This window comes from Antrostomus carolinensis, unplaced genomic scaffold (genome assembly GCF_000700745.2).
Source record: "Antrostomus carolinensis isolate BGI_N321 unplaced genomic scaffold, ASM70074v2 scaffold5012, whole genome shotgun sequence".
Classification (NCBI taxonomy): Eukaryota; Metazoa; Chordata; class Aves; order Caprimulgiformes; family Caprimulgidae; genus Antrostomus; species Antrostomus carolinensis.
In genome coordinates, this window is record NW_010297421.1 from 15347 (window position 1) to 24418 (window position 9072).

The 9072-nt window shown below is 39.1% G+C and overlaps 1 protein-coding gene across 1 annotated transcript in view; it reads right to left on the reverse strand.

Moving 5' to 3' along the window:
- Window positions 1-5753: 5753 nt before the first annotated feature.
- Window positions 5754-9072, reverse strand: part of MEMO1 (mediator of cell motility 1) — a 13636-nt gene continuing 10317 nt past the window's right edge. The window contains exons 5-6 of the mRNA XM_010162099.1: window positions 7764-7868; window positions 5754-6445 (exon numbers count right to left, since the gene is read on the reverse strand). Coding sequence (XP_010160401.1) covers window positions 6314-6445; window positions 7764-7868 — 237 coding nt within the window. The 3' untranslated portion in view covers window positions 5754-6313. The remainder of the gene's footprint in view (window positions 6446-7763; window positions 7869-9072) is intronic.

Genomic DNA, 9072 nt, shown 5'->3' on the forward strand with positions numbered 1-9072 from the left:
AGGGAGAGCAGAGGCAATGGCAGCAGGAAACTCCCGTTTCCTTCTCAACGACCGTGCGGCTATGGGAACCCACCCCTGGCCCCCAGCGCTCTCACTCGGAGACTCTGCTTGCAGGGAAGCGGGCTGTGGGAGAGACCCCTCAGTAAAGCTCCTTCTCTAGTATGAGCACATGCAGTTTTTAAAAAGACTTGCTGATCATAAGAGACTTCGCTTCCATTTAGTAGAAAAGGCCCTTCCTTCTGGACCAGGCGTCCTGAGCCCACCCCGAGGACCACCTGCTCCAGCGAGCCCATTGAGGGCACCCACCCTCCCCAGGCTCCTGCTGGAGATGCAGAATAGGAAGCCTCCAAACCCAGGTTTGTCCCAGCCTTTGTGAGGAGGTTAACCTTCTGGTTAAAGTTTTCCCTACTCTTCACAGAAGTATGCTTACACAGTTCTTGAGTTTTGGGGAGTTGGTTGGTTTTGGGGTGGGTGTTGGGTTTTTTTGGTTTTGTTTTTTTTTTCTTCTAACTGAACATGAGAATACTTGTGTAGTTTCCATAAAGTACAGGTTTACACCTGCTAAAACGTATCTGTTACCCACTTTACTGCAATTATTTTCCCACACAACCCCAGTGCTTTGGAGTTGGCTTGGAAAATACATGGAGTACACACTAGTTACCCTTGCCCTGCCGCCCAGGTAACTTCTCTGATGGATGAAATGCTGAGCATGTACCAGAGCTAAGTGCTTATATACAATAACCAAGTCACTTTATTGCAGAGCAGCTTAAAAGCAGTATTTGATTACATCTCAGCCCTGCAAACGGAAAACCATTTCTTAAAATGCAGAAAGTGTGATTTCTCCCAGAAAGTAGTTGTGATGCCAGTCAACACAGTTAGAGCAGACATCTTGGTGACAGGTTATTTGTAACACCAGCTCTTTGGACTGTGATCATAAAGGAAGACAGATTTTTATAATAAAAAATATGCATGAACTCAACACTGATTCATCACAGCCAGGCTTAAAGGCTCACTCTTCAAATCTTTATAACAATTCCTGGAGACAAATGGAAAGAAAAGTATTTACGTATCAGCCGGCACATCCCAGGGGACGCCTGTCCCTACCCGCCCACACAGCCCAGCAGCTCAGTCAAGCTTCTGCCTCTGCAGCCCAGGCACCAAGATGCTAATATTCCACTTTGGGCTGCAAGATTTCAGCAGAAAAAATGTAATAAACACCTTTTACCTAGAAAGGGACTTCAGCCAAGAGCACTGCTGTTTTCAGTCTTGTGAAGCTGCAGTCACAGGCTCAGGAAAGTAATTTCTCACTGTTGCAAAATTCACTAGAGAAAGAACAAACTCTGAGTTTAGGTTCAGAGAGTTCATAGTTTAATGCTTAACACAATGTTTTATTCTTCTTGATATTTAGGTCTTTGTCATATACAGAGCAGCTACTGTATTACTGAACTCTAACGTTTCATTAATGGCTTCACTCACAGTGGATTTAGAATCACACAATCATTTTGGTTGGAAAAGACCTTTAAGATCAAGTCCAACCATAAAAGCCTTGGATAATTCTTTAATGGGATTTAAATACAACTGCTCAAATTAGGATATATGTTTGTTTGAAAACAGTAATTGAATAACTTTGGTTTCATAAACTTTGAAAAAGGTACATAAAACTGTTTGTAGGGAATACATATTTACATTAATGTCAATGGAGATCACAGGGCTGGGATAATTATTTACTTCTCTCAAATCCACCAAGCACCAAACATGTTGCCTGAGAAACCTGGGGGTGTGGGGGTCTACCTGTCACCTTTCCATAAAGGCCAAGACACTTTTATTTACCTATAACTTAAAGATATCAGCATAGGATTCTCACCTTTGAGCTTCAACAAATTGAGCTACACTGACATAGTATCTTCAACATTTCTTCTCTTTGAAGTAGCAGTAACAGGCTGCCCACCACAGCACCCAGCCCCAGCTGCACTGGGCAGTATTTGGCAGCATGTCAGCTCCCAAACAGGGTAACAGAACAGCTGCTGACATCAAATTGGAAAAGCAAACATTTTCTTCCCCATCCATGGCCATTCTCCTAATCTCTCTGCTTTTTCCAAAAAGATCCAAGCCTCTACCAAACCCCCTCGACCCACCCCAACCAAGCAAAACCAAAAAACCTAAGGAAACAAACTGACATAATCTCCTTCTTAATTTAGATATATCACTACCATGGCATTTTCATTTGCAGGGTATAAGCAATGGGAGAGATGTCTCAGGCCCTGGCACTGGGGAACGCACATACTAAATAGGTACTAGACAAAACAGGAAAAAGCTAATGCTGAGTTTTCAGCTAATGCTGGAATAAGATAACCCCCAAATGACACCAGGCATCTGGAAGTTGTCTGCAGTACACATGGACAAATTGTTTTCAGAATTAGGCAAAATCAAATAAGAAAAAAAAAAACAACAACCCTGAAATAATAAAAAAAAAGCTCTAGAGACAATTAGAATAGAGGCAATAGATTTTTGCATGACTGAAAGAATAAAGTCAGTTCACCCCTACAGACCAATTCCAAATCATGTTTTGAAACCATCTGTTGAAAAGGCCATCTGGCTGCACTGTGGGCCCCAAACCAAAACATCTCGCATCTTTGGGGTGCACTAAACTGGATCCTGAAAGTCAGTTTCTCTTCACACTGAAGATCATTTCATAGGCTAGCTCAAAGGCTTCGCTTCAGAAAGTTTCTCACAGAAACAGGAAAGCAAAAGGTCACCAAACAAGGGACTTTAAACATTTCTCCATGAACATAATAGTTTGGGCAATTTTTGAGAATGGATCAGATGCTAGTTAGCACACTCAACTCAGCCTGAGGAAATAACAACTGCAAATCATGCTGACTGATGTCATTTGAAAGCAAAGCTTCCTTTGATGCAGAGGAGAGCATTTTCCCTGAGGGAATAAGGGGAAAAGGACAAACGTGAAATGGAAAACCCTGCACCAACCCCTGAAATGACACGCCATAGTACCAGGAGACTTTGTGTGCAGGCCTCAAATGGAAACCCCCCATTTCAGTGCTTGAGATGTCACTTCCCAATTCCCAAGTGAAGCCTGCAGTCCTATCCACAACCCCCAGGACACAGCAATAAGCCCCTGACTGGGAAACAGCAAGAGCTGGGTCTAAAAATGCCCACGCAAACTCTGCATTTCTGAAGGCTCCAAGAAAGGAGACTGCACTGCAGTAGGAGTTCAGTTCAAATAATAACATTGGATCAAAGCCACTCAAGTCATGATTTTTAAAACAACCAACCAAATAAAGCCAAACAATCATTATGAACCATGGAAGGCTGAGAGCTGAAGTAGTTATATCTAACGGGGGCCACGCTGAGAGCACCCGGTGCTGAGGCATTCACCACCCAGCACGGGATGCTGCTTATGTCTGCATAAGCTTTCTCCTGCTTCTGCTGATCTCAGCCCGCACCAGTGGAAGACCAACTGCTCCATTTCAATGTCAAAACATTAAGCTGAAGAATTAAGAATTCAGTAGACAGTAGTTTAAAAGTACTTTTTAGAGATAGTATTAAAAAAAAAAAATCCATAAAGCTCTTTTGTGAACAACACAAGAACAGCAAAAGGAATATTTTAATCAACATTTTCATATATTGAACATTTCTCTAAAACGCCAAAATTTTAAAATCAGAATCACGTCCCTGGCTGGATTTATTGCACCAGAAGAGCAGTCAAAGCTCAGTCACCCTACGCATATAAGAAACCTCCACAAAAGTGAATGGGATTGTGATTATTCAATATTGTAAACCGGACACTCTTCATCACAAAATGCTGTATTCCAGTGTATATTTGAGTAAGAATAAAATGTGTGGTAAAGCTAAAATAATTAAACTATAGCTCTGAGTTAAGATCTTTTCAGGAGATTATTTGCTTTTCCTTCTGACACATTTTAAACTGACACCAGGAAACTGAACACTGAATCAACTCCCTCCAACCACACCAAAAGAGAAAAAAAAAAAAAAAGTTATTTGAAGTCAGGTTTTTTTCTGCTTTCAAACAAACAGGGTTTTTACAACAAATCCTTCTAAGTTAGAGCAGATTTCAGAGCTTTAAATTTCTGAGTGGGCTTCTGAACTGTCATTGCTGGTTATTATTAGTAGGCACAGAAATTCCCATTTTTAATTAGAAACTTTATTTTGAAATACATTACACAGTTTACATGTGAAGTGCTTTCACTGTACGGTATTTCATAACATTGTGCTGAGCAAAATGGCTGACCAATTTCCTTGAAGCTCTTCCAGTTATGTTTTGTTTTTAATAAAACTACCTTACAGAACTAAGATGCAACTTAAGCATTTGTATGCAGAAGCTAATTACTATGTTTACCTTGGGGAGAAAGTATGTACTTAACTGTTCCAATTAACTATGTGTTTCAGTAATGATGTTAAGGATTTGGCATAAGACTGAAAGAAATCTGAGTCCTAATTAAACTAGTATTCACCAAAGATTAAAAAAAAAATAAAATTAATCTTTGTGATCAAACCACTTTTTTAATAAGGCACAGTCAGACAACTATTTATAAAGACTGGCTACCAAAACAGTTTTACCTGCACAGCCTTCCTGTTGGTCTGTCAAAAGTAACCTGAAAGTTGTTTTCCCTGTCTGCTGCTGAGACTTTTCAAGAACAAGGCAGAGCAATAAGGCAACTCAAAGAACGGACATGCAAAGGAGTTTGGTATTTGGGATGGATTCTGAACATCTGCAAAGTAGTTCATTTTGTAAATGGAGCATTCACCTGTTATTATTAAAATGGTGGCCAGCTGTGATAGAAAATAGAAGTGGTGCAAGCAGTGCCTGTTTAAATAAGGGTATCTTAATAGAAATAAACAAGATGTCTGGTATGCTTTCAGGTGAAGACTTTGCACGCAGCAATTCCCACAACTTCGAAGATAATCTGAATTGAACTGTGGAATTCCCCTCTGCCACTCAGAAAAGCTGAATGTACCAGGAAGTTGCTTGACAGCAGGCGAAATATCAGGGAATTAAATCTCCATTTAGATAATGAGCCAGTACTGCCATCCTACTTTGCATTTCTTACTAGAACAAAAGGAAGTCTTCAGGAATGATAACTCAAATAATTACACCATTATTTTGGCTGGAAGAAAGTTCAAGAACTCTTAAAATGTGATGGTTTAAAGAACATGAAACAATTCTACCCACAGTGAAAGAATAAAAAATAAAAATAAAGAGAAGTCTTACCTTCCCCTCCCAATTAAATGTTTGAGGAATAATTGCTTGAGCTTAGCACCATACGGCTTCTGTGGCCTATGAATGCTTGATAGATACTCTAAGAATGACCATTTTCCAGCTACTGTTTGTTTCCAATTTTAAGTCATTTCAAATAAAAATACTGCATCTATTTCACTTTAATAATCAAACTGAGCATAAAAATAATTAAAAGTGTATTTCTGATACAAATTTGTATCACATATTAAAAGATAGTATTTTATAGGTAATTGTAAAAAAAAAAGAATTAGAATATACAAAAGGTTTTAAAAATTCTTTTGCACAGCTGAACTCATAGTGCAGGTTTAAGATTTAAAAAATCTATAAATGAAGTAGTCATAACAAAGGTTGAATATAAAATACATTCTAAAGTATTTTACAGAATGGCTGAATTCTCAAGCATAAGAACTGAGGATAAAGGATGTTAATGACAAGCAGCTACATACAGAACACAAAGCAATAAGTTTAAATCAGACTATTTTGGTTTGTGTAGCCCTTTATTAGCAACTAAAATAGAAGATATCTGTTGTACATCACGGGTAGTAACTGACTATACTGGAGTTTTATTATATTCTAATACAGGATCATTTATAAATGCGTTGTTTTCCTTTTTTTCTTTTATTAAAAAGCTTCCACCCCTTTTTCCGTTTACAACTTGCAAAACTATTCTGAAAGCTGAGTACATGTGCACAGGTCTGCAAAGAGTGCAAATTTAAGATATGGTAAATGCTTTACATGTTGTATTTGTAAGGACTGTCTGCCACCATGCCTTCATAGCCATTCTCTTTTCCAAAAATAAAAAATAAAAATAAAAATCAAAGTGTTTCAATACCAGCCTTCCTTCCATTGTCCTAAACAAGAAAGCATTTTTAAATGAGTTGAAACTAAGGAAGGACTACACCTACTAGAAAAGAAGAGAGTTCTATTAGTTTGAGGTTTCAGTATACCCAAAGACCAGGGACTGTATCTTTGTTAAGGGCTAGGCTGGGACCCCATATACAGAGTGTGTGCAGGTGCCATCCCTGAGCATTCCGCGGTTCAGTGGACCATAAGTGCTCCAGCTGCGTAACTCACTGAGCTGTCTTGCCAGTTTCGACACTGGCTTGACTGAGCATAATTCAAAAATGAAAAGCTCATATTCATTCCATTCTTCTGGAGCTCGTTGATAGCCTGAAGAGAGGAAAAAAAAAACCTGTTTAAAAACAGTATCACATTTTCTACATTTCAGTCCTCTCCCCTCCCTCCGGGCATCCTTGCACCATCTTTCATAATAATATAAGCACCTCCAAGTAATTTGTGGACCTAACCAACTTCTATGCCGTTTCATTCACTGACACTCCCCCCACTGCACCATGTACATCCATTCAGTTCTATAAAGCAGTAATAAACAACCTTTCAAAATAGATCCTTTAGAAACAATGCTTTCAGTTCCACAGGGAATTTATACAGAAATACGGAGGTAACAGGAAAAAACCCCAACACTATTAACACTTTTTAGATTGTATTTTTTCCATTAAGGAAAAAGAACATACCAAGATAATTCATTGAAGTGTGGCAACAGGCAAAAGTGAATGAACAAAATTTAGCTTGGATTCACTGCAAAACTAATCATTATCTGAGTTTAAGAGTTGCATAGTTTTGCAAAGTTGTCATAGGACTGACTTTTTCTACATGTATCTCCACTATTGACACTGCTCATACAAACTTTTATAGACTCCACTTTACAAGGTTCCTCTATATAGGTTCTCAATATAGACTACATTTCCCCTGAATTGTTTTCCCTTTTCAAAGGGCTAACATGCCTCCTGTTTCAGATTTGAATTACAGTAAAAATACAGTGAGATTCACTCAAGCAGTATGACAAATCTGCAGCACTCCAGCAGTGCTGTAAAGCAGCTGTGACCCAATTTAGACAACTAACTTAAGCCAGGTTTATGCCTGCACTGCATGACCAAAGCAGAATATGGTAACTAGATAGTACCAGTTAATCTAGATTCTAATTGCCACTGATTTAAGAGTTGAGGGTGCACTGCACTAATACTTACAGAGGCAATCTCTCATCATATTTGCGAAACTCAAACAACACTGCCAGGCATCACAAGGCACTCACAATAGCTAGCTCACAGCAATACAGAAAAAAAATATATACGCTTGTAAGTACTGATTCAAAAGAGTAAGTATGTACTTCTTCAGGAAGATGGATTTATCTGCTTGTATACTTAGGGCCAAGAGAAAGTGAATGATTGTATTTCATTGAAATTCAAAAGGAACACGGTACCTCATCTCCCTTAAGGAACTGAAAACGCTCAGCCCTTTAAGAGTCTACATTTGTCTATATGCAAGGCATGGAAACTGAAGACCAAACTGAGAGCACATGGAAAAATAAATTAATTCAAGACTTGCCATTTTAGAACTAAGGAATACTACAGCTATGTGTTTAAAAAATGTAAGCATTTTGCTAGAAGTTACATTTTTCAAAGTTACTTACGTTTAATAATACACCAATAGGATGTCTTCCACATATTGTATTATGGTATTTCTTCAAGTAATTGCTAAAAGATACAGGATCTAGCTGCTCTATAATGCTCATACCCTGAAAAAGAACCAATAGCAGTGATTACTGCATGCAGACATAGACAGGTGTTTGTATATCACCTATTTATGACAACACAGAATACTTCAGGAGGGGAAAAAACTCTGCATCAAGGGTATCAAGGGAATCTCAGCGTGTGAGCTCTAGCTTGTAGTCATTTTGTTGCCATGTCTTGCCAAACTAAAAGTGCAGGAACTTTTCCAAAGCTGTCAATGATCCACAGATCTGTGAAGCTATCTTTGCAGATACCAGTGAAGCTTATGTTAAAAGAGCTCCTCCTGCAGACTAGCTGATCCCCAACTTCAAGGATGCCCTCCTTCCATAGGATTTTGTATAGCAATAATCAGACAAATTTACTGAAAGGACAAAGCAGGAAGAAGTTTTGCCTCCATCTCCTCTCCCTGGTAACAGAGCACAGGGCTGAGCACTTGCCTGGGACTTCTGGATGTCCAAAACCCCAGACAAATCATCAATGTACACACATGCAATCCAAGCCTGTGGCAAGTGTCATGTATCCTAGACACATCAGGCATCAAAGGCAGTTGATCTGGGCGCAGGCTCGCCATCTGCTCAGAGCATAAAAAGCAGATCCACAATATCTCTAAAGCACCAGAAAGTTGGTGCATAACAGAAGATGGTGCATCACCAGGAGATGATGCTTCTATTTTACATGAAGCAAATACACACCCTTTTCTTCATCCACAGTGAGACCAATGATCCCATGGAGTCATACTATGAAAACCAGCACATGTATGGAAAACAAAACCTTCCACATACAAACATTTGCATTCTTAAAAAGCAAAAAGAATCCCACAACTCCAGATACCACCTAGTCTTACCCCATCCCACAGAGCAGATCAAATACAATGAAAGTAGTTTAAAGCAAATCTAAATCAATTAGTTTCTGGGTTTTATCATGGCTTTGCTATTTTGCCTGTATTAAGACTCCATCCTCTTGTGTTTCTCCTTCCTCTGAAAGTTATTCATTCCCTTCACCAGGTAAATGAGCTCAACACTCACTAATTCTGCAAGACACACAGCTGTGCTTCTTACATGTAGCTGATCAAACAGGAAGGTTCCTGTTTTCCTTCCTGGAAAAAAACGACCATACACTTTGCATGGGAACAATGGGAGGTTGATAACAGAAAGGGAGAGAATTTCTCCTAAGGTTTCTGCAATTGTCTCAGCCCCTTCCCCAGCTTTT